The sequence below is a fragment of the Thalia democratica genome, chromosome 8, assembly GCF_965202585.1.
Source record: "Thalia democratica chromosome 8, ktThaDemo2.hap1.1, whole genome shotgun sequence".
NCBI classification, from domain to species: Eukaryota; Metazoa; Chordata; class Thaliacea; order Salpida; family Salpidae; genus Thalia; species Thalia democratica.
The window spans coordinates 33,135,936-33,162,840 of record NC_139172.1 but is presented as its reverse complement, the minus strand read 5'-3'; the positions used below and the strand labels follow the sequence as shown (position 1 = coordinate 33,162,840).

Sequence of the window (26,905 nt, the reverse complement as noted above, 5' to 3'; positions counted from 1 at the left end):
AAAATACTGTGGTGAGAAAAACTAAAACTTTAAAAACAATATAAATCGGATTAGCAGATGATACAGAAGTACAAAAAAGTTTCAAATAAATATCAAAAAGCAGTTAAAAGTTTTAATATAGAACATGAAAGAATTTTTCTTTGGAATGATAAAGTTAAAAAAAGTTATTTTTATGTAAACTCTAAGCTTAAGACAGCACCTGCTTTTTCTGTTTTGCAAGACGTAAACAATTTACCAATAGTATCCAATTTTCATAACTTTTCTTTTTTAATAGATCCTTTCAAAAGACAATTGTTAAAATTGATAAAAACATAAATTATAACTTTATTGATAAAGACTGCCAAGAAATGCAACTTTTTATACAAACAATGATGAAAAAGTTAATTGTATCGACCGTTTTAAAGATAAAATAAAAAGAACAACAGATAATACTTTTTCGTTTTTTATTAAACGTACTATTTGTTCTATACTTTTTCCAATAGCACTAATTTTTAATTGTTGCTTGGCTACATCTTTTGTACCAAAACAATGGAAAATTTCATATGTAATACCGATACAAAAAAGGTAGAAAGTTCTTCCCTTTAAATTACAGACCAATTTCTTTGACAAGTGGATATTGAAAAACATTTGAACATATTATTTCTATAAATATACTTGATCCTTTTTTTTCAAATAACCTTATTTCATCTAAACAATTTGGTTTTCTCCCTAACCAAACTTTCTGTTTTCAATTATTATACTGCTTACACTCTTGGTTGGTGTATTTTTTAAGTAGTAAGTTTACTCAAGTAATCTATATAGATATCCAAAAAGTTTTTGATTCTGTCTTCCATGTTAAATTAATAAAAACATTATAACAATACAAAATTCATAGCAGTCTAGTTAGTTGTTTCAAAGAGTTTCTAAATGGTAGAACTCAAATAGTAGTAAATAACAACAATGTTTCAGTATATTACCTATTTTTAGTGGAGTCGCTCATGGAGGGTTATTGGCCCACTGCTATTTAGTATTTACATGAATGATATAGCTTCAGAAGTTGGTGTTAGCAGCAACATTAACCTCTTTGCAGATGACACAAACATTTTAGCCAATCGAATACAACTTTACAGAATTCCTTAGATAAAATTTACAACTAGCTTAAGGAAAGAAAATTAAAGTTAAACCCTAGTAAATTTCAAGTTTTAAATATTCAAAAAAAAACTAATATCTCTACTTTTGATTTTTAAATAAGCAACACAAACTTATCTTCCGCTTAAGTGTTTAAAGATCTCAGGATTTTGTTGCTAAAAACTAAAATAGAACCACTATAATGATTAATTTTACCGAACTGCATCAACTACATCTTTTTAAGTTTTAGAGAGCTTTAAATCTACGGATATAAACATCCTTAAAAAGCTGTGTAATTAATACGTGCATTATTCATTTTTCAAAGTTGAGCTCAGAGAATACTTTGAGTTAGATACGCTCCATTGCACTAGCCAATGAGAATCATCTGACTTGTTTCAAACTAATTCTGATGCAAATAAACATCAGAACGTGACAGGCAGTTTATTTGTAAGCAGTTGGTTAGTTTTTGGTGTGCAGCTGGAAGCAACAACTATCTTGAACTGATTTGTGAATGTTTATTGTTAGTATTGTTTTAAAAGTTAATATTTCAACTGGTATTTACTTGTTTAAATATTTAAGCCAGGTTTATAGTTAATAGTTTATTCTTTAACAGTTTCTTGTTTACTAAAAGTTTTGTTTATTTTTTAGTTTATATTTTAAGTCTTTTGAAATAGATTTAAATAGCAGACCAATAGCAATTTTAATTTTTTTCGCAGACCTGGTGTTCGACCACTCGTACTTGCAAGTGAGGCGCCAGGCCAGCAACAAGTCGGTGACTGGTGAGTACAGCGCCACCCTATTGGTCGAAACTCCCGCCTTTTCGTTCCGCTTGGACAAACACACCGCTCACTCGAGCATGAGCTTAGCGGGAAAAAATAAGAGGGTGGTTGAGTGGGAAAGCGCGCCAATTCAAACTGCTAAAACAAGTGCGTAACAGTATACTACATTTTTGTATACGTTTTAATTTTTTTGTGTTAATTATTACTTGTTACTCAGTTCCACCGCTGAATGGATTACCGATTATATAATAACTTTTATGTGTAAAAAAGGAGTTTTTAATATATAACTCTTCAATTTAAATTGACTACTTTGTTAAATATGTTTACACCACTTATTTATTTTTCAAGTATGTAATGGAATACATGTTGTTTTTTATTTATATATCTTTTTTTTTTGACAATCAAAAACTAGTTTTACAATTTATAAATGTGACAATTTTAATTTAAAAGACGATTCCAGACCCTCTACAGCGACAAATGATAAAAATAAAACAAGCAAAGAAACACCGGTGAAGAAAAAAAGCAGGTTTATGGGAGAGTCTTTCACTATACTAAGTTAGTTTTAAAGATAGTTTAATAGAATATTCAATAAGCTAAAAAAGAATCTTTGTCATTGTTCTATACAGTTACTACCTTTTTATTTATGCTTAGTATTTGCTTCGTAGTTTTTGGTATAGAGTTAAATAGACGACTTGTGATAAACTTGCATTACAAGTCCATTTGTTTAATAAATCTCTACATGATAGATGTCAACATATGATAAAAAGTTGCATCGCAGCTACTATTATACTTAAGTAAAAAGTAAAAACAGTATTATTAATATAAAAGAAGTTTTATTAAAAGGTACATAAAATTGAAGTTAATTTTTTTAATCAATGTACATCATACAGCTGAAGAACATTCTAGCAATGAAATTTATTGTTGTTTGTAGGAAACACAATGACGCATGACTTACTTAACTATTAGTTTTCAACTTAAAACTATTTTAAACAAAACTAGATTTTTTTTCATTGTTTTAGTTTTATTTATTTATAATAAGTAGTTACTGTTAATAATATTTTAAGTAATAAAAATTAATAATTTTTTATATCTTAAGTTAAGTATAAAATGAATACAAATGATGATATTATTTTCATTTATGTCACATTAAATTTTTTTAATATCGATTGAAGTTGTAGTGTCACCAGAAATTACAACATTTTGTGTTTGCTTTGAAATCTTTGATTTTCTTCCGTGATCTGTAAACATTTACAGTTATAAGTATTTGATAAAGTTTCTTATAAAAAACATTAGTTATCATAGATAGATAGGTTTCATTGTTTTGTACCTGGTAGTAAACAAAAATTTAGAGCGTACTCTATGCGGTAGCGTACTTCTTATAAGCGTACCTTATCGATGTCTTAACTTTTTAAAAACTATCTTCTTGAAATTTGGACATGGTAGTAAATATTAGTAGAATATCAATGTTAAATTTACAAAAAGTTCCTGCCCATATTGTTGAACAAGGAGTGCATTAGTTTGTAGAAAACCCATTATTGTTATCAATAAACACATTTTAAGTAGCTTTACATTATACTTTCAATGTTTTTATCTTAAACTTTACTTTTAATTTAAAAAAGACCCAAAAATGTGTAATTTTTAAAACCTTGAGGAAATTCTGAAATCCTTGAGATCATTTGGCAACCCTTACATAAATGTTTGGTTTTCTACAAAATAATCGACGCACATTATTCAACAATATTTACAGGAACTTTTAGTAAATTTTACATTGATATTCTACTTACATTTGCTACAAGGTGCAAATTTCAAGGAGATACTTTTTTAAAAGTCAAGACATCGATAAAGTGCGCCTTTCAATAAAATGCCATTTCATAACAATTCAGAAGCGACTGTTACGCTCTTTTAAGTTTTTTTATAAAAAAACAAAAGTAAAACATTGAATTTAAAAATAATGGAACAATATTGAAAACGTATATTTTTATAACAATAAATTTTGGTTTACTTGTTTCATTGTCTCAACAAGTTTATGAACGCATAAAACTTCTTGTTTATCTTAAATTAAGAAAATATTTTATTGAATAAAATATTGTTAAATTGTTATATTATATTAAAAACTTTTACACGCACTGTGTATGTGCTTTATAATACAATAAACTTTCAACACATTTTTCTTATTTTAGTAAGTATCTGCACAATAATTACTTTTTCTTTATTCAAAAATAAAAGTTTGGTAAACTTTTTTTTAAACTATTTATATTGCACGCATAATTATAACGATACAAGCCTATGTTAAAGTCGTAAAAAGTTTAATAAAAACGTTGAAGATAGCATTGACAAAGGTAAAAAGCGTTGATACAAAAACAGCATAATTAGTTTTATAATTATATATGTTTAAAAAAAAAAAAAGTAGATTTCTGTACAAGATTTTATGCAATAGTTTATGTTTTATGGCATTTTTTAACTACATTAGAATAAATATATTGTTTTGCTAAAGTAGAGTCAATCATACAATGCAATAGTTACGTTTAAAAAATAATCTTTGGTTTAAAAAAAAAGTATGAGTCACTGGTAGAAGCTATTTTTAAACAAAAAATGTTGAAGTTAAATTATTTTCTGAAACAAATAATAAATCTTTTTGAAAAAAAATATGAGTGGTTTATTCAACATTGTTTGTTAGTTTTTTATCATGCTTATAAGTTTTGCCGAAGCTTACACTTAATTATACTTTTTATCGAACGATATAAAACAAACAAAAACCTGGTCTTTTGGTAATCAAGTCGTACACAACATGGTTATACAACCTATCACGATGTGATAAATATTTTTTTTTCAAAAAGTAAGACAACAAAAATATAGTCATAATATAAAGTACGCAACCCTGTAAAGTACGCTCTGAATTTTTATTTACTACCAGGTACAAAAAAATGCACCCAATTTATCTATGATAACTAATGTGTTTTTACAAACTTTATTAAATTCTTATAACTATAAATAATTATATATCACGGAAAGAAATCAAAATTTTCAAAGCAACAGAAAATGTTGTAATTTTTGTGACATTCCAATTTCGATTGACATTTCAAAAATTTATTGTGACATAAATAAAAATAATATGATCCTTTGTATTTTTTTATACTAAACTTTAGATATAAAGAAATATTGATTTTGATAACTTAAAATAGTATTAACAAAAACTACTTATTTTAAATAAATATAACTAAAACAATAAAAAAAAATCAAGTTTTGTTTAAAATAGTCTGTTCTCCTTTAAAAATTTCAATCTAGTAGTTTTTATGTCTAAAAAGTAGATGCAAGCACAGTACTTGGGCTTAAACAAACAAGAAATTTATGATTAACTTGTTTTGTTATTTCTACAAACACACTGACGCACAGTATTTATGCCTTATAAAACAGTAAAACTATGATTAAGTTGTTTTTTAATTTTTAAAAACACACTGACGCACAGTAATCATGCGTTATAAAACAGTAAAACTATGGTTAAGTTGTTTTGTTAATTCTACAAATACATAGATGCATAGTAAATGTGCTTAATAAAAGTAATTTAACTATGTGTAAGTTGTTTAATGTGGTTAACTTGCACACCCAAAAGTTGTTCATTTTTATCAAAAACCTTTGATAAACTTGTTTTTAATGACTAAGTTATTGTACGCACAAAAATTTTGTTTTAGTTAAAAAATAATTTTGATCGCACAACATTTGTTCTTTATAAAACAATAATTTTTAGTTGTATAGCTTCTTTTTTATCTTTAACTTTATTTTTTACGTATAAAAAGAAAGTTTTCAAATGAAACTTTTAGATATTGTATTATAACTACAACTTAGAGTAACTTTACATAAATATTATTTAATTGTTACTGCAACTATTTTACTTCAGGATGTTTAAGGAAAAATCTAAAAACTGTTATAAATAATCCTATTTAGTTTACAAAGGTTACTAAGAGATTTAAAACCATCAAAAATATACTGACTAAAGAAGTTTTTTAAAATAACCTTGACTAAAAAAAACAAAAAAATTGTAACACAGTTGATAAAGGTTAGCGTTAAAAAACTTTAATTATTTTTACTTAAATTCACAATTTGACAACTTAACAAAATTATGAACATTTGAATTTTCAAATAAAAGATTTAAATTCTAGATGCAACTTATTTTAGCTAAAATTTCAAAACTATTTAAAATACTTCACATTAGTTTACAAAATACACCAAAACAATACAAACTTTACAGACTAATTAAATATCAAAAATGTTATAAAAGTATTATGGGGTGTTCATATACCTAGGATAAGATAATGATTTTCGAGCTTCAACCATTAAATGGTGAAGCGTGTTCACTGGATATTTTTTCAAGAATCTGTATCTTACTCACCCCTCTCCTCTTGATAACTTCCTTCATGTCATCCCAGTGCCGTTCAATGACTTGAGTGTGTACCCACCGATTGTCGAAGTTAACGAAGCCTACTTTATGATTAACCGTGTGGTGTTCATAGTTCATCGGTTCACTACTAATTTTTAAATTTCATTGTAAGCCCCCCCCCCATTGGTCGGACGTTATAATGCTGCCTAGTCTTATGTGCTGAATTATGAGGGGCTCAAGGGTAGTCATTCTTCTGTTTCTTTCGAAGCCTAGAGCGACAGCAAAAACACTTTTTGCTTTTTCGCTCTATGCCTCTGAAAATCCAGTTGGATGATTTTTCCCTGTTCCCCCCTGTTCTTTTTTACAGTACAGAAGTGCGATTCGTCAAATTCCACAACTACTCCAGGTCCACCAATAATGTCTTGTTCTACTGAATCTTCACAGACCCGTTGATGTACATCAGTTTTAGTATTTAAAAATTTTCTGTACTTCATTCAAATATGTTTTAAGTAAGTATGTTCGTTAAAAAAAGGAAACTAACAAATTTAATTTTCAAAGCCTCCTAAAACTTTAAGCTAGAATTTTTTCGCGACTTTAGTTTCCGCCTTCCATTAGGAACCATCACCAACTTTGATCAATTATATCTCAAAAATTACTTTAAATATTTTCAAGTGGCTAAAAATGTTTAACAGCCCAAATAAAACTCTACAATATAAGATTAAGTTGTAAAAATCAATATTGACCCCCTCCCATATGCCTTTAATGTTTTTCGTCATAATTACTGCACTTATAGCATTGAAAGTAATTATATGACTATAGTAATTCAACTTTTCACGAAAATATTATACTGATATATGAAATTTAAAACCATTATATTGATAAATCTATTAAGAAAAAGGCTGCAAGTTTATTTTATTAAAAATTTTTCTATGCCATTTGATTTTCTACTAGGTTTGTTTTAATGTACAAGTTTTTTTGTCTCTCTTTAAAAAGACAAATGAAATGTTGATTAAAATTTTATGAAATTAAATATAAAGCTTGTTTAAAAGTGTTTATATATAAATAGTATTAGATTCTAGAACCATTAATTTTAAGCGCTCTATTTCGGTTAAAAAAAAAAAGAATGTTTATATATAAAAGTTGTGTTCTAAAACAAATGAAAATCTTATATAAATGACAGTATTTCACGTTTTTAACATTGTAATATTATTTCATCTGAACTTATTTAATATACTATGAAAACTATTTAATTTTTCCAGAATTTCCAGGTTAAATAGCCAGCCAGGATTAAACTTTACTTTATCTTCAATGTAATTACACTGAGGATAGAAAGAAAGAAAAATGTGAACGCTCAATTATGGTCAATGGATTGGTGTGGAGAAAAACCTTTTGGTCATCGAGCCTCACACCATGCATTTTATGTTTTATTTTTGAACAGTAATATTTTTTTTTATTTCATAACATTTTATTTTTATTTTTGAGAATAGAAGCAAGACTCAGTTGAGCAAAAAATCTAAAAATCTTATTAATTGTTTAACTTACTCCGTCAATAAGAAGTCTTATGTACAAATTTTGGCCAGGAATACAACTACAATTATCCATATGTTTATTAAAAGTTACTAATAAAAAATTACACAGTTCAGAAAGTAAAAATGTTTGTTTACAATAATGTTATTTGTGTTGTATTAATGTTTCCGACAAGCACTTTTGATTAAGGTAAACGTAGAAACAAAGCAATAAAAGTTTCCATACTAAATAAAAAATAAAAAGTGTTTGTGCAACTATATACATACGTATCTGTACATGTAAAATACAGATTAATACAGAATAATCAAAAATTCACAAAAGACTAATGGTTTTTTTTTTCCTTTTTGTACAAAAAATAATAAAAATCAACTAAATTTTTACTTTTATAAATAGCATAAACAATATGCGATCGTCTATTAGTATACAAAATAAAACAACTTAACCATAGTTCTACTGTTTTTTTTCAAGCACAAGTATTGTGCGTAAAAGTGTTTGTAGAAACAAAAACACAATTTAAACATAGTTTTATTGCTTTATAAGGCATAAATACTGTGCGTAAATGTATTTGTAGAAATGAATAATAACTTAACCATAGTTTTACTGTTTTTTAACGCATAAATACTGTGCATCTACATGTAGATATAACAAAACAATTTAATTACAATTTTACTGATTCTATTAATCCAAAATACTCTGCTTGCATCTATTTTTAGACATATTAACTACTAGATTAAAATTTTTAAAGGAGAATATACTGTTCATTAACAAAGTTTTATTTATTTTTCTTCATTTTAGTTGTAATTATTTGTAATAAATAGTTTTTGTTAATACTTTTTTAATTTATGAAAATTATTATTTTCTTCTATATAAAGTTTAGTTTAAAATAAATACAAATGATCATATTATTTTTGTTAATGTCAAAATAAATTTTTAAAATGTCGATCGATGTTCGAGTTTCACCCGAAATTAGAGCATTTTGTCTTTGCTTTTAAATCTTTAATATCTTTCCGTGATCTGTAAACATTTACAGTTATAAGTATTGATAAAGCTTCTTAAAAAACATTAGTTATCATATATAAATTGGTTACATCGTTTTGTACCTGGTAGTAAATAAAAATTAGAGCGTACTTTTTGCGGTTGCGTACTTTTTATAAGCGTAGCTTATCGATGTGTTAACTTTTTGAAAAGTATCGTCTTGAAATTTGGACCTGGTAGTAAATATTTGTAGAATATCAATGTCAAATTTACTAAAAGTTCCTGTACATGTTGTTGAACAATGAGTCCATTATTTTGTAGACTTGTAGAGAATCCATTTTTGTTATTACAAAACACATTTGAAGTAGCTTTACAATGTCTTTTCAATGTTTTTACCTTAAACTTAACTTTTAATTTAAAATAGGCCCAAAAATGTGTAATTATAAAAACCTTGAGGAAATTTTGAAAACCTTGAGATCATTTGGCAACCCTTACATAAATGTTTCCAATATTTACTTTGTTGTATGGGGTTGGTGTCTAGTACTGTAATTTAAGCTTTTGTTTTAACAAATATTTATTTTAAAGTGTTTTATAAGTTAGGTTAAACAGGTTAAATTTATGATTTAGTTAAAGGTTTTTTTGATGTATTGTTGTAAATTTCAGGGTCGCTACTTTACCAGGAAACTTGACAAAACCTGGACAACATAGGTAAAAAAACCTGGGTTTTACACACGAATCGGGGCACACGCTTTTTAGCATTATTTGCAGGAACTTTTTTTTATTTTATATGACGTTTTTTATATATTTACTACCAGGTCCAAATTTTTTCAATGAGCTTTTTAAAAAGTAGAGACATCGGTAAGGTACGCACTTTGAGAGGTACGCAACCGCTTAAGATACGCACTTAATAATTTAATTTTTTTTAACTAATTATAATTATTTAAAAAAAACTTATTTAAAACTTATAACTTATAAACTTTTTACAGGTGTTATCAGAAAAGAAGACATTTCAACTACGTTTGACATTTATACTGTATCAAAACTTTATCGTCAAATTATAAAAATTATTATTTTCATGAAACATATATTTGACTAAAACTAAATAAAAACAAAAATAATAATTAGGTTTAAAATAATTTAGTTAAACCAAAGTTTAATCAAACTTGTACTAGGACTGTTTTAAATAGAAAATTAATTATATTTATCCGTAGATAAATAAAGAATGCAACTACTTCAAAGAAATGAAACTCTAAAATTTATCAAATGTAATAAAATATAATAACTTTTTAAGTTTGAACTACAGAACTTTTTTTTTGTAAAATAATAAACATCTTGAATTTATTTTTCAAAACTAATTAAGTATAATAAATATACTATATTAAGTATTATAAAAATAAATGTAAGTATACTACTCGAAGTTTTCGTTTAACTGTGTTTCTTTTTCGTTTAGTTTGTTTGCTGAACATTAAGTTAAAATAAATGTATTAGACCGTTGTTATACAATTAAGGTTTCAAAAGTATTAACATAATTTCAAGTCTAATTAGTTCTAAAATATTTAAACACTTTGTCAAAAACTAAACCGGGAAATTTCGAAATAATTTCTTAAATATGATTATTTAGCTAAAGCTTAACTATATACCATAACGGTAGAAAGGTTTTTGGGAGATCTGAAGGACCACATAAGTGGTCGCGGCAAATGGATGAAAATAGAACAAAATTTATTTAGATATTTGGTTTGAAAAGTACAAAATAAACAAGTTTCATTATTTGTTAATTGTGTGCGGGAAGTCATTCCCGTACGATGAAGAAGACTAATTTTCAGCTAACTTGAAGTGAAAAGTTTGTAGTACTAAAAAGGTTATCATTTATAATTCGTTCTTTAGTAGTTTAGTTAAAATACTAGTTAAGTGCGGGAGGCCACACTGTACGAACAGAATGATGTTTTTAGCAGTTAAATTAAAGTCAATAGTTAAAGTTATTAAAATTTTTCGTTACTGTTTATTTTAAGATATTTCTTTATAATAAGTTGTTAGTATTATTGAAATGTTTTTTTGTAAGTTATAAAAAGCGTTGATACAAAAACAGCATAAGTAGTTTTATATTTAAATATGTTTTTACAATGAAAAAGTAGATTTCTGTTTAAAAGTTTATGCACTAATTTATGATTTATAGCATTTTTAACTACATCAAAATAAACTTTATGTTTTGCTTAAGTCAAGTCAGTTATACAATGTATTATTTACGCTTAAAATATAATCTTTAGTTTCCAAAACAAGTATGAGTCATGGGTAGAAGCTTTTTTTTTAATCAAAAAGGGTAAAGTTTAAGTTTTTATGAGGCTAAGTTTCTGATAAAATAATAGTTAATTTTAAAATAAATTAAGAGTGGTATATTTTAAATTGCCTGTTAGTTTTTTATTTAGATCAAAATTTCGGCTGAAGCTTATACTTTTTGATATTGTTTATCAAACGATATAAAACGCTAAAAAATATTGGTCTAAAGAGCTAGTGTAAGATCAAACCTTTTAATTATCAAGTCGTACACAACATTCTTATACAACCTTTTACGATCTAATAACATAAGTTTCGTTTTTATCTTCAACAAATAACAAACACAAAAAAATAAAACAAGTAATACGAAAGTTGTGAATAGTTTATTTATTTAGTTAATTTTAAACAAATGTACACAAAAACTTTTTTAACAACAATAAATTCAAAAGAGTTAAAAAAACAGTCGTGCCCAAATAGGTGTATTTATTGTCTGATTACACTTATGTATGGTGCCCCGACTGGAGTCTTGATACAGATGTACAGTCAACTAAGTTAAACTTATTCTTAACTGGTTTATAACATATATCTAAACGATTAGTTAAATTAATATCATTTGCTATTAGTAGATAAACCTGTTCAATTAATTATATTATTTACTCGTTTACTTTAACACTGTTTAATCATTTTTATTTTAGTCTTATATTATGTTTTTAAAGAGCATAAGTTAGGCTTAATCTTGGTTTAAAGGTTTGAAATGGTATAATCAAAACTTTATGATAACTTGAGCTGGTCTCTAAGCTCACAAAAATCCAGAATTCGGAATTATAAGATAATTTTTTGATTCAAATTGTTAAAATTTAAAAGAATAGAAGTACAATAATTCTAAACAAGCTATATATTATTGTTATTACTTATCAATTTCACTTGTTTCACGATTGAGTGGTTAAAATGGTAAAACCTTAATTGTGTAAAAACAAAAACTTTAATTCAAACTCGTTTTGTCTTAATTTAAAATATTCTTTTGTTAATTAGATTTGTATTTGATTATTAGATTAGTTTTTGTATTACAGTTGTTTATTTAAATCTTTTACCGCTATGATCAGATTTTTTCCTGACAAAAATTGATGAATCAAATTTGAAAATTAAAATCAAATTGTTAATTTATTTATTGATTTAAAAAAAGCTTTGTATTTTAAACTTAAAAAGTTGTTGTATTCTATTTAAGTTTTATAAATTTTAGAGTTTCATTTCTATGAAATTGTTGCATTCTAATCTACTGATAGATTTAATTAATATTCTATTTAAAACAGTTCTAGTGCAAGTTTGATTAAAATTTGGTCTAACTAAACTTATTTTAAACCTTATTATAATTTTTTGTTTTTATTTAGTTTTAGTCAAATATATGTTTCATAAAAACGATAGTTTTTATTTATTTGACGATAAAGTTTTGATACAGTAAAAATGTCAAACGTAGTTGAAATGTCACTAGTAGTTACAGTTTTCTATCTTTGCTTTAAAGAGCTTGTCTTCATTTCTGATAACACCTGTAAAAAGTTTATAAGTAGTTAGTTTTAAATAAGTTTTTTAAAAATAATTATAATTAGTTTTAAAAAATAATTATAATTAGTTTTAAAAAATTTAAAAAAATAGTGCGTACCTTAAGCGGGTGCGTACCTCTCAAAGTGCGTACCTTACCGATGTCTTTACTTTTTAAAAGGCACATTGAAGAAATTTGGACCTGGTAGTAAATATATAAAGAACGTCATATAAAATAGGAAAAAGTTCCTGCAAATAATGCTAAAAAGCGTGTGCCCCGATTCGTGTGTAAAACCAAAACCTGGAAAAACCAAGAATTTTAAACAATTTTTTACATGCTAAGTAAAAAAATTTTGATTTGATACAAAAAATCTACCATATAATTAAAACATTTTTGTCATCATCAATTTTTTTTAATCATAAAACACATTTGAAGTAGCTTTACTGTATCTTTTCAATATTTTTATACTAACTGTTCAAAAATATAGGTTTAATTGTTTGCTAACTAAAGATCCTAGTGAATTATCTTTCCCATTAACAACCCAGTTGAAGTGTGATGATTCGTATTCACACAGAAACATATGTTGGTACAATAAAGGAAGATTACTGTACAATTTGTTTTTGTTTTTATACTATTAATCATTACCTTATACTTAAGTTAAAACTAAAAATAGACCAAAAAATAAGTATTTTACAAAACCTGGAGAAAACTTGCCAAAAGTCAGTGGTGACCCTGAAATTTGTAAAAATGGTAGTTATTAACTATTTTGAGGTTTTTTGTATTCTTTGTTAAAACTTTTTGTATACTTGAACTACTTATTTTTTTTAAATTGTTTTGATTACTTACATTATACAATTGCATAGGTTGCTATACAAAAATATATCAAACACCTTAATATATGGCCTAATGACAGAGTTGAAAGCTACCTGAGTTAAATATTACAAGTTCAAAACATAGTGGTCAACGCTACACAAAATAATAATTTTAAGCTTTTATAAATTGAAAGTACTACATAAATTTATTTTCTGTAAAAAAATCAAATAACTTTATTAATATTTTACTACAGCAAAATAAAGTTACATATAAGTGTATAGCATTTGCTTTTCCTATTATAAACCAAATTTTAAGTAGCTTTGCAGTATCTTTTCAATGTTTTTTTTACAACTTATCACAATTTTTAACCTTAAGCTTAAAATTAAATTAAATTACACCCATATACAGGTACTTGAAAAAAATTGGAAGAATTTTTGAAAACCTGGAGAAAATTAGTTAAAAGTCAGTGGCAACCCTGATTATTGTAAATTTATGAAAATGGCAGTTATTTTCTAATTTGATGTATTTTGTAATTTAAGTAAAAACTTCTTTTATACTTGAACTACATATTTTTTTGAAAAACTTAATTTGATTATTTACATTATACAGTTGCAGGGGTTGCTATTAATTATATAATTATTATATATATTAATTATATAAGCGTCCTAATATATGGCCTAATGACAGGGTTAAAAGCTACCTGAATTTAACATTCAAGATCAAAACCCAGTAGTCAACACATACACAAAATAATAATTTTAAGCTTTTATAAAAAAAGTACTATACAATCTTAATTTCCGCAAAAACAGTTCAAATAACTTTGTTAGTATTTTAAAACAACAAATTAAAATTACATATTAGTGTGTAGCATTTGCTTTTCCTTATAAAATATTTACTTATTGATAAGTCATTAAAATATCTCATGCTGTTAAATTGTATAAAAATGATATACAGAGTTACAGGGTTATCAAACACTCATGATGCACAGGATATTTTGAAAATTATAAAAATCTCAGGATGACTTAGAGAACTGAGGGTAAATTTGGTTTTATAATATTTTCAAACTCAATATTTTTTTTTGATTTGAAGAGTGGCATGGCAACCCTGTATAGTTTAATTTGAAAAAAAACATTTTTTGAATATTATATGTGGTGGTTATGTCTTTAAAAGTAGATAGTTTTATTTTGTGTAAAAACTGTTTTCTAAAGTAGTAAATAGTTTTGCTGTTATTTTTAGTTGTTTAAATAGTTTGATTCACATAATATTAGATTTTTAAATTAAAAAAATAATTGTTTTAACACAAAATATTTTTTTTTGTTTTAGACAAGCTCCTAATTGTACAACTTAATTTTTATAATATTTTTTGCTCTAATTATATAGTTTTCACAGTTCAAATTTTATATAAACTTATAATATACAGTATATACTAACTGGTAGTTCTTTTACAATAATTTTTTTTCTGTAACTGAATCTTTAAAACCTTTAAAAAAATAAACACATAACATTTTTGTAATTGAAATCAGTATATTAATGCTTTATGGGCATAGGGGGGTAAACACCCTTTTTTGGTTTTTGATCTTGTTTTATATAGTTTTTACTAAGCTACAAGATGCTTTTTACTGATTTTAAAAATTCAAAATAATTTTTGAGATATAGCCGGTCAAAGTTGGCAGCAACAATAGGATTCTTATGGGAGGTGCAAACTAAAACCGCAAATAACTTGAAATCACTAAAAATCTACCTCCTCCTACGTTGTTTGAGATAACTACCTCAAATTTTTAGGAAATGTTACTTAATATATTTTAAAAATTCTGTCAGAATAAAATTTAAAAAAAAATAAAAAATAAAAATTTTAAAATAAAAAAACTTAAAAAAAACTGTTTTTTTGTTTGTTTTTTATATAAAATTTTTAATTTTTTAAAAATTCCTTCTGACAGAATTTTCTAAATATATCAAGGAACACTTCCTGAAAATTTAAGGTAGTTATCTCAAAAAACGTAGGAGAAGATAGATTTTTAGTGAAATAGTCTATTTTTGCTGTTTTAGTTTGCGTCTCCCGTAAGGAACCTATTGTTGCCTTTGACTTTGACCCGCTATATCTCAAAAGTTATTTTGAATTTTTTAAATCTGTAAAAAGCATTTTGTAGCTTAGTAAAAACTATATAGAATAAAATCAAAAACCAAAAAAGGGTGTTTACCCCCCCCCCCCTATGCCCTTATACAAGTATCATATACATCTATGTTTGTAGTATTTCAAAAGAGTTTAACTAATTAGTCTGTTACTGATATATGTATAAGTCTTTTTGCAATACTATAAACAATAAATAATTTGCAAACTACAAACATAGTAGAAACTATATTTCACATTTATTCTATAGTTTTTACTCATGCTAGTTAAGATGTTTGAATATATTACAGTAAACCAAGCTTAAACAAATAAAAAGTAAAATGTTAACACAGTAACAGTTAATTTTTCATAATGTGCATTTAAAAAGAATGTCAGTTTTAATAACACTCTGATACAGGGTCGCCACTTTACCTAGAAACCTGGAAATACCTGGAATTTTACAATATAGGCAAAAAAAGCCTGGAATTTGAGAAACTTTGAAAAAAAAACTGAAACACCTGAAATTTTGAACAAAAAACCTGGATTTTGTTAAGTTTAGGTTTTTGTTAATGTTCATAAAATAGATAACAATAAAATACTTCTTTAGCTAGCTTTATTGTTATAGAAACAATAATGTTTTAACATTAAATTTTTGTTGATATTGTTGGTGAGTGGAAGTCATTAGGAAAGAAATAAAAACATTACTCTATACTTCAAACAAAATATTTTTCAAATTTTTTGAACAAAAAATATAGTAAACTAACTAATGTACATTTTGTATGTTGTCATTGTTCTACTTTAGCACAAGATGAAATTAATATACTTCAGACAAATTAACTTTTTTCTTAAATTGTTTTTTCAAGTTTTATAAAACTTAAAAAGTATTATTTAGATTAGTGACAATCTATGTATATTTTAATGAAATAGCAGTTTCACTTGGTGTTTTATTTAGTTAAAAATGATTAGTATAAAATCATTTAGCTGCAGCAAAATATTAAAGTAATGAAAAATTAGTTAGCAGGTGAAAATAAAACTGATGTAAGTATTTATCATGATGGGAGATATAGTATGCATGTATGAGTATGTTGAGAAGAAGCCAGTTTTATTGAAGTGAGCCTTAAGTCAAGACCGTCCAGATGTAGTGCCAGAATTAACTTTATTACTATTTATATTTTTATTGTAAAGTTTTATTTGTCAACAACGTTTACTTTTTATAACTAGCTTCTGATTCTAGTTTAAATAGTTATTGCTCTTCACTAAAAACAATCTTAAGTATCTTTCTCTGGGATTTATATTGTTTTTAAAAAGTACTTATAGATTTAATAAGGTTTTTTAAAGGTAAGTGTTGTTTTTTATTTTTATGTTATCTTTACCTACAACTTAGGTAACGTTGATTACTTTTTCTTCAATTTCATTAGTAATATCAGGACACTGTAAATAAAAAAAATATATAAAAAAGAAATTAATTATATCATTTTTTTGTTTTTAATGGAATAAAACTTTTAATGAGTCTGTCAGCTTTTTGAAGGACAGTAAATAATTTAAAATATGTAAAAAAAATGTGAGACAATGGTATTTTTTTATAATATACAACTTAAAATTGTTTTATAAAATTTGTTTTAGTTATAAAATTTGAAAATATAAATTTTATTTTCAGAATTATATAGTTAAGTAGAGTATGTTAAGTTTATCAATAACAATGCTAGAACAACTATTTTAAATGAATTTAGTTCAGGTTAAAATATAATAAAATAGATTGCATTACTTATAGCAACTCTTAAGTAATTTTATTTGTTAAACAGCAGTTTTTCAATAAAATTATAACTTACTTATAAAGATTATAAAGAAAAGATCTGCATTAAAAACCTGGAAGAGTCTCTGAAAAACCTTGAATAAACTTGGAAACTTGGAAGAATTTGGAAAACCTGGAAAAATAGAAAAAATGAGTGGCAACCCTGCAGATACTATTACACTATTGTTTTTTATTCAATTTATATATTTTCTGTTAACCAAAGTTTTTAATAAACAAATCTAAAGAATAGCAGTTGTTCAGATAAAATGTTTGAATTTAACAAAGATTTATTTAGTATTAAGCTATTTTGTTCTAGGCCAGGACAAAAAATGAATTGTCTTTAAGAATATTGTTTGTTTAACTGCTACCATTAGTATCATTTCAATTTTTAAGTAAATGATTATTATGTTAAAAATTATGTTAAGTTTTACATCTTAATTTATTACAAAGTATAAATATATAGTTTGTTCAAAAGTGGTTTAAAAAGATAGCACCTTTAACATATGTTTACATGAAAATTAAAATTAATATATAATTTTAATCTGGCTAAAAGAGTACTTTTAAACTCATTAGTTAAGATAAAACATTTTTATAATTTTTTTAGTTGTTAAAATATCAGACTCAAATTTTTTCTTTTAAATTGGTTTAAAAAGGATTGAAACTTAATGTAATTTATAATATAATAAACTTTTTAGTTAGAAGATAAAATTTAACCATTTGTAGCAATTAAAGAGGTATCTTAAATAACAAATTTTATATATTTGTTTACAGAAATCAGGGTTACCACATGGTCAGGAAAAACAAAAAAAAAAAGAGAAGCGTCAGGAAAAATGGGGATTTTTGAAAAAAAAGGTCAGCAAATTTGACAAATTTAAAAAAAAAGTCAGATTTGTCAGTTCAAATTTACAAAACCTTCAAATAGTAAAAAAAATAGTTAAAAATCCATTAAAGTCAGACTAAAATTGCAAAATATTCCTAGAAATTGTTAAAATTACCTAATTTCCAATGCCTTCATTTGTGAAAAATTATTAAATTCTTTTATTAAACTGCTAAATTTTTCCATTAACATATTGATAACAAAACTACTCTACTTGAACAAGCAGCATTTGTATGCTTTGTAGTATTGATGATATGTGGCAAGGACATTTCCATAGTGAAACTGTGATAGATACACAAAAGTTTTTCTTGCAAAATTTTTAAATCAAAGTGTTTTTTGTTCAAGTAAATAATTAAGTTCTTCATAATTAAGCACTATATTTATTATTTTATGTAATAAGTTTATGTGTACACTTTACCTCTTTATAATATTTTCAAAGTTGTTTGAAAAAACTATAAAACTTGTTTAGACCCTTTAAAAATTTTAAGTTTTTTTATTTTTCTTATTATTTTAGCCTTTCTCCAAAAAAATTTATTTTTTGTTTTAACTTAATTATTAAACCAAGTTAATAATTAAGGAATTTTTTATTCAAGAACATATGACATTTTTCTATTAAACTTTTTGTTTCCAAAATTTTCAAATTTATCATGGCTTTATAAAAACTGTTTCTATAAAATATGACATTTTTTCTTTTTATTTTTTGTTTCCAAAATGATTAAATTTATCATGACTTTACTGCAATATATATTTTTTTTGGAAAAAAAACTCATTTTGCTTATATAACTAAGTTTTGTGTTAAGGAAATATTTATTTTCCAGATTGTTTTATTTTTTTAGTGCATGACCTATGCAAATTTTACATAAATTAAAGTGCTATAACTTTATGTAAAAGTTGCATAGGTCAATTAATATTTGCTAAATATAAATTTTGGTTAAATAAGCATATTGAAAATATTTTTTTCCAAAAATTATATATATTTGCAGTAAAGTCATGATAAATTTGATTATTTTGGAAACAAAAAATTAAAAGAAAAAATGTCATATTTTGTAGAAAAAAATTGAAGAAAAATAAATTTCCTAAATAATATACCTAGTTTAATAAGTAAGTTAAAAAATAAAATTGGAGAAAGGCTAAAATAAGTAAAAAAGTTTAAAAAAATCAAAAATTTTAAAGAGGACCCACTAAAAAACTCAAACCCCAATAAGATGGATTTTTTGTAGTTAAAGGCAGTAGCACGTTCTTTATAAAAAAAATCCAAGTTAGCTACAAAGATAACAAAATAATTGGATTTAAAGTTTGAACATTTTTAAAAAATTGCAAAAAAAAAACTATTCAAGCTAAAATAACTCTTGTATACATTGTTCAGAATAAAAACTTTATTTTTATCTTTTTACTTAAACTGTTTAGTTTTATTAACTGGGTAGTTTAAAAAATATATTTATCTCTCTAATTACCTTAATTTAAAAACAAAACAGAACATGTTATTCAGTGGGAACAGTATAAACTTCTTCTGTATATCATTATCAAGCAAATGTATCTTATTTATTAGTATTTCAACAGAAATTAATTACTTGTATCAAAAAATGGGTAAGCTTGGAAACAGCAATGTGTCAAATAAAAGTTGGTGTTATTTATATAAAGTATTAAATTAAAAATTTAATATATAAAAAAAAAATTATATTGTTTTCACAAAAATAATCAAAAAAAGATCTTATTTGTTTATGATAATTTTTTTATAAACAGAATCTAACTTTATATTATTCTTATTTATTTCCAGACTTGAACCAAGCTGGGTTTGTGATGTCAGGCTTGAAACAGATGATTGAAAAGCAAAACTTGGAAAATAAAATTCTACTAGACAAGAATTGCAGTTTGGAAAGCAAAAATAAAATTCTTGCTGATAAAAATACTGAGTTGTTGCAACAAATGGAGAAGTAAGAAAAATTATGAAATTTTTTAATCATTTTTTTTCTAATAGTTTTTTTAATTATGAAAAGTTATAAAACATTTAAATTTTGAATAAATTCCTAACTCTTTAAAAGGTTTAGATTAAAAATACAAAATTATCACAGTTTTGAAATGGAGAATAAAAAAATGGCTGAAGCACAAGTTCAATTAAAAAATAAAATTGATGTATTAGAAAAAGCCCTCATGTCAAAAAATTCAGAGTAAGTAAAATTACATTTATTCTTATATTTTTCAAAGTTGTACTAAAATTTAAGTGATGTTTTTATAGTATAGTTTAGAAAATGTTACATAATAGTCACTATAAAACGTGTTATGTTGTTTAGTGGTTGCAAACAAACATAAACTATCTAAAATTTATTTGTACACAATATTAAAGTCTATAAAAATGATTAAAAATAAATAAATACTAGTAATTTGTTCTGCTCACAACCCCTCTTAAATCATTACTAAAAATAGAAATTTATAAACTTTGTCCTATGTACTAGAAAAAAAAAAACTTCTATATATGAAAACTTACTCGATTATTTAACATTTTGAAGCTTATGTAGTTAAAGCAAATTAATAATCAGATAATTTTTTTGATTTATTGTTAACTATTTTAGATTGCAAGGTATCAACAGATGTTTCTATTTAACCCAATCAACTGAAAAAGATGAAACATCAAATAACACTGGAAGTTGTAAAAGTAATTATTGTTATATATTATTTTTTAATACAATCACTTATATATCAAAATATTTGCAGACACCACAACAGAGTTACCAGAAACAATTTATGCAAACTCATTGGTTGATGGCTTGATTGAAGTTAAAGAAGAACCAGAAGATTTTCATGATTCTAATGTTAATTTTTTAAATGGAAACAAATTAACACCAAATAATTATGAGTCTCTCAAAAGTTTTGACAAATCTCCCGCAAACAGTTATAGTAAGTTTCAATTTTACTTAATTTCTTTCACGTAATTAAGGGCAAAGATTGGGGTCTGATATTTTTTTTACTAAAAACAACATTGGATCTTGTAAGAAAGTTTAAAAACACAAACTACAAGCCAGGTTTTTATAAGAATTAAAATATTATTCAACGTTTGAGATATTATAATTTTTATAAAAATTTCTGATATAAATATATGGACCATAAAGTTATTGGGGTCAATTTTTCAGGAAATTTAAAAAATCACTAAAAATCTATCTTCTTCTTATTTTTTTTAGCCAAAGACCTCAAGCTTTCAGGAAACGCTCCTTTTATATTTTAAAAGACTCATTGTTGGAGTTTTAGAAATATTAAAAAACAATAAAAAGTAGGTAGTTTTTTTTCAAAAAAAAAAAATTTCAAATTTAAAAAAAATCCTTCATTCAATCTTTTCAGAATTTCATAATACACTTTCTAGGGAAATTTGAGTAGATTGTAAAAAAAATGAAGGAGTAGATAAATTTTTAGTGAAAATGTCTTTTTTTGCGTTTTTAGTTTGCCCCTTCCATTAGGAACCTATTGAGGTTACTGATTTTGTCTTATATCTCAAAATTTACTTTGAAATTTTTCATGCGGTTAAAATGTGTGATAGCTCTCAGATAAAACTCAATAAAATAAGATCAATTTGTAAAAATCAAGGTGGACCTCCCTATGCCCTTAAATAATACATTTATGTAGCTAGAAGCTCAAAACACTAGTTTTAACAGTTATACTTCAAATACAAGTTACAGGATTGCAAAAAAAACCTGGAATAACCTGGAAAACCTAAAATTTGACAATTTGTTTTAAAATTCTTAAATTAGATATATTTAAAAAAAAAACTGGGAAAACCTGAAGTTTTTAGCAATTTTAACATTTTCAGTAGTAAAATTTTGAATTGACACAAAAACCTATCATAAACATAAAGTTTTTTTGTTATCATCCAATCTTTTTTTTATAAAAAAATACATTCAAAGTAGCTTTACAGCATATTTTCGTTTTTTTTTTTGTACCATATAACATAGTTTCTTACCTTATCCAATGACACTAAACTTTTTGATGCCCTGCACCACTAAAATATTTTGATTTGTTCTCGCACCCCTTGCAGTGCATAGAAATGGTTTATGAATAAGTAAATTGATAGAGAACAACAACAATTTTTATATCAATTTTTTTAGTACTTATCTATATTAACAAAAATTAAATATATGGAAATTAGAAAATACAACAAACGTATTTATCAAGTTTTATTTATTTTATGTTTCTAAAGTAGACAACATCAGAACTCAGTCTACCCTCTGCAATAATAAGCGTGTTTTGAAGGTCAAGCAAGTGGGTTTTGAGCTCATCACTTGTTATTACACCTGCCTTGTCTTTAAATTATTAAAAAATAATAATTACTTTTAATCAAACGAAATGAAAATGTATCTATTTTTAAATAAAAACACAAAACTTTTGCTTTTATCTAACTAAAAATCTATAAACTAATTCTATATCTTTAATCAGAAAACCCTAATTAATTTTCGTTTACCAAACACTCACAAGTTATTTTACAAAAAGTATTTTTTATCTATGCAATATTTCTTTGTTAAATTAAGATTTCAAATTGAATTTTTTCTAAAATTAAATGACTGTTTTGTTCCAATTCATTGCACAAGACTTTCTAAAACGTTTTGCTGATAGCAATTCGCATATCTGCCTGAGCAGTCAAGCGATTTCTAGACTTAGTTTTGACAAAAGTGTTCTAGATCCGGACTTGAAGAAGTTAATTGTTAATAATGGGATAAGCATACTTGGTGCTTTTTCACTAAGTCTAGGAAACGTGTTTGGGCGCATCTGTTGCCCCTCAAAAATGAAAATTTTGGAGTTTCGCATAGTTTAATATTTTGTAAGTGGGAAATTACATAAATAAACAGCACAAAAAAAATTAGCTTTATAGTTTTAAGCCTGTTAGAGCTAATTAATTTGAAAAATGTTGCTATATATCAGTATATTTAAATATGAATAAAAAGATTATTTCACTAATAATCTATTTTCACCTACGTTTTTTACAATAATTACATCAAAGGTTTAGAAAATGTTTCTTGCCATTTATAGAAAAGTCTGTCGTAACAAAATTTTTAAAAAATTAAAAAAATATCCAAAAAAACAGTAAAAGTTTTTATTATGTTAATTTTCTATAACTTTTTTTTTACGACAAAATTTTTCAATTAAGTAACATTTCCTAAACGTTTAAAGTAATTATCTCAAAATACGTAGGAGAAAATAAGATTTTTTTTTGAAATTGTCTTATTTGCCTTTTTAAATATACCAATAAAGCTTTTTAAATAATGCAAAATTTTTAAGATATAATTAACTCCAAAAGGTTTAAAGCTAGGAAACAGTTTTTTTTATGCTTCCTATTTATGTGATTCCTCACCTACAAAAATTAAATATGCGAATTTCAAGGGTCAGAGTAAAAGAAGCACCCTAAATTATTTATTGCACAACACCAATATTGTACGCACTAGTTCAAGCTTTTTTAAAGCCTCTATTCCCACAACAATTTTTGTTATTGGTAAACACATGGATTTATTACCTCTTCAACAATTTTATAGGGCTTCTTGGGTTTAACTACATTATACACCACAAATAGGTTGAAAAGCTGTTTGTCAGCAGATACTAAACCTAATTTTTGAAGTGTTCCCCATGATTCAAAATGGATCCTTTTTGCTTTCAATGATTCAATACAATGACCTGAAAGATCTGCTGACCATGTTTGTTATGAAGTTTTGTTGCAACTTAATGGCTTCAAATTTGTCTTAGCAAATAAAATATTACAAAACATGCATTGCAGTTTTTGCAGGCCTTCAGTTGTTTCAGTGCAAGTAAAACCAAAGTACACAAAACCATTATTCAACTTCCTTTTTTTTGTTTTAATATAGTACCACATACTAATTATACATAAAAATGTAAATAACAAAAAGAAGTTAACTACTAAGATATTTATTTTTAATAAGATTTGATCAACAAAAAATGCTTTGGTCTATGACCTCGTCAATATTTTTTAAATTTCTGAATAAATGTTATGAGAATTGAGGTAAAGGCACCAACATAGTAAATAAATTTTTGGCTTAAACTTGAAATATGAATTAGGTACTAAAATAAATACAATCAACTGTGCTAGCTTAAGCTAAAGTAATATTTTTAATTAAAAGTTATACGCTCACACTTGTAAAAAAACTGTGAATGTTTCAAAATATAGTAACTATGACAAGCTTTTGATTCAAGTAATGGTAGTAATGTTTTTTGTAAATCAATAGTTTGAATCAAAAAAAGAACTACATTAGTATTGAGTTTAAAAGCTTAATTAAAATTGTCGAATTAAAGTATGACGTGATAGTCACATTTTAAATTTTTTGTATATCATTTGATTTACTTGTTATCCTTAAGAATCGATTATTATGTCAAGTTTAGTAAAATAAAATTCGGCCTACAGTTGCTTAACTCAAAGAAAAATCTCTTTCAAACAAAAATGAAAAGCTTTCTCGCACCCCTTGTTGGGAAACTCTGCCTTAAACTTAGCTTTAGATTAAAAATAGACGCAAACATATGTACTTTTTAAAACTCGAAAAAAATTTTGAAAATCTGCGAAATATTTGCCAAAAAAATTTGGCAACTCTGAAGTGATATTAAATCAATGCAAACTCAACTAAATGAGATTTTTACCAGCAATAAAAATTTAAATAAGGTTGAAGACAAATTATAAATAAAAGTTAAAAATAAGCTATGAGCAGTAAAGTACCCACCCGTGGGTAGGTCATAATTTAAAACTTGCTATACAAATTCTGGAGTTTATGTGAAGTGCAAGAAAACATATTAGGTATTTTTAATGTTAGTTTTCTGAGTAACCTTGTTGGAGGAGGCCATAGTTTTTTTTTAAAGAGAGTCTTATGTAAATAAGTTTGGAAAACTCTAGTTTAAGTGCTAAAAAATCCTTTCTTGTTATTGATTCTACTGAAATAATTTTTTTGCTACACCATTATATTAGTTGTTTTGTTTACCTTGCAAATTATTTTCTTTTGCTTTCAGAAATGGTAAATGTTTACTCAAAAAACCTTAATCCAAACTCCGGTGAAGATAGTTTGGTGAAAATTGAACCTGAAGGTACAACAAATTTAAACTTGTATTCATATGGTGAAAATTCAACTGCTGTTTGCAACAGTTTAAAAGAACCCACTGATAAAGGTTAAGATAAACTCAATTAGTGTTTGTTTGGTTATTAGTACTAATTTTTATAATTTAAAATGTCCTTTTCGATAAGTAAATGAATTTAAGAAACTTATTTTAAAATAGAGTATAAAAGAGAACTTCGATAACAAGGTTATTTCTCAGTTCCGTTTTTTTGCTATGTAATGTTTTGTTTCTTTCCTTGCAACATAACTTTTTTTTTAAATATTTCCAAAGTGTTAATTGTCTACTTAAGCAGTTTTACTTATGTTTTATAATTTTTAATCAAAATTTTATTAAGCTGACTTTGATTAAAATTCAATTCAGATCTATTATAATTAGATGTACATTTGAAAATTCTTACAAAGCACATATGTTATTCAGACTTATGAATAATTAAAGGTAGCTTTGTTATTCAATGTGCTAAAAATACATACAAAATTTCAGAAAGCGTACCTGCGCAGAAAAGAAATGAAAAACAATTTGAATGTAGTACCTGCAGTAAACGTTTTGCCAGTAAAAACAGTTTAAGTAATCATAGGAAGGTACATAGCACAACTCATCAGTGTGAAGTTTGCCTTAAGTGTTTTCAAAGTAACTACCATCTTACTATACACATGAAAAAGCACACGGGAGAAAAACCCTACGCGTGTTCAACTTGTGGTAAAAGATTTGCTCGAAAAGATGCTTTACAAAGACATCAGGTAACTCACAGTGATGAGAGAAGGTTCAAGTGTGAGATATGCGCAGATGGTAGATGCTTTAAAACTAAAGATCAGTTGAGGAGTCATATGCGTTTTCATTATGAACCAAAACACTCTTGCTTATATTGTAAGAAGAAGTGTTATACTTCGGCAGATTTAAAAAATCATATGAAGTACCATTCTGAACCAACGCACTCTTGTGCAAAGTGCGGTAAAAAGTATCATACCGCTAAAAGTTTGAATCATCATAAAAATAGTAAAAATTGTTTGTAAAGTTTTTTGCAATTTTTTTTCACTACTTTTTTTTTGCTAAGTAAACTTAAATTAGTTTTAGAATTACAAAGTTTTTTTTGTGTAAAAATGCTTTTTACTGTCGCTTTTATTTTTTTTAATTTATCATCGTGATTTAAAATATAAATGTGATTTCTCTATTTTGAGTGATCTTTAAATTCTGTTTTTAGGAAAACAGTTTTTTTTTTTTGATGATTTTAAAGTTGTAAAACTATTTAAAATTATAAATTAGTACGGTTTGAAAGTATGTTTTTTAATTGACTGTTTTTATTTATTTACCTATAATAACTACTTTTACTAAGATATTCTTACAGTAAGGGTTAATTAAGTTTTTGAAAATGACATTTAAAGATTTGTTACAAAATTGTTGTTGTTTAAGATTTTAAATGGTATAAAAGTTATTCTTAACAAAATTACATTTGTTAAAACTTTATTTTACATTGCATGTTCATATATTAATATAACCAAGTTTTAGAGACTTGAGTTTTGCTAAATACTTTTATTTTTCAGTTTAAAAAAGGGTGCACGACTATTAAAAATCCAACAATTTCAGTTCTTATTATAAATTCAAAAGATCTTGACTAAAAAAATTTGTGTGTATTTAAAATAAATATGTATGTAGGTC

The 26,905-nt window shown here is 25.2% G+C and overlaps 1 protein-coding gene across 1 annotated transcript; it reads left to right on the top strand.

Annotated features, from left to right (window-relative positions):
- The first annotated feature begins 1,014 nt into the window (after window positions 1–1,014).
- Window positions 1,015–26,279, top strand: LOC145843158 (uncharacterized). The gene is made up of 9 exons (XM_082950620.1): window positions 1,015–1,039; window positions 1,824–2,033; window positions 2,337–2,441; window positions 19,938–20,094; window positions 20,233–20,328; window positions 20,731–20,813; window positions 20,873–21,055; window positions 25,148–25,303; window positions 25,733–26,279. Exons 1-9 carry the CDS (start codon window positions 1,015–1,017, stop codon window positions 26,260–26,262), a joined length of 1,545 nt encoding a protein of 514 aa, XP_082806746.1. The 3' UTR covers window positions 26,263–26,279.
- The last annotated feature ends 626 nt before the right edge of the window (window positions 26,280–26,905 follow it).

Bases quoted from the DNA above. Each gene is read 5' to 3' on its own strand.
- LOC145843158 (XM_082950620.1), top strand. From the start codon at position 1,015: ATGAATGATATAGCTTCAGAAGTTG. The intron at 20,329-20,730 runs GTAAGTAAAATT...TAACTATTTTAG, and splicing joins CTCATGTCAAAAAATTCAGA to ATTGCAAGGTATCAACAGAT. The intron at 21,056-25,147 runs GTAAGTTTCAAT...TTTTGCTTTCAG, and splicing joins ATCTCCCGCAAACAGTTATA to AAATGGTAAATGTTTACTCA.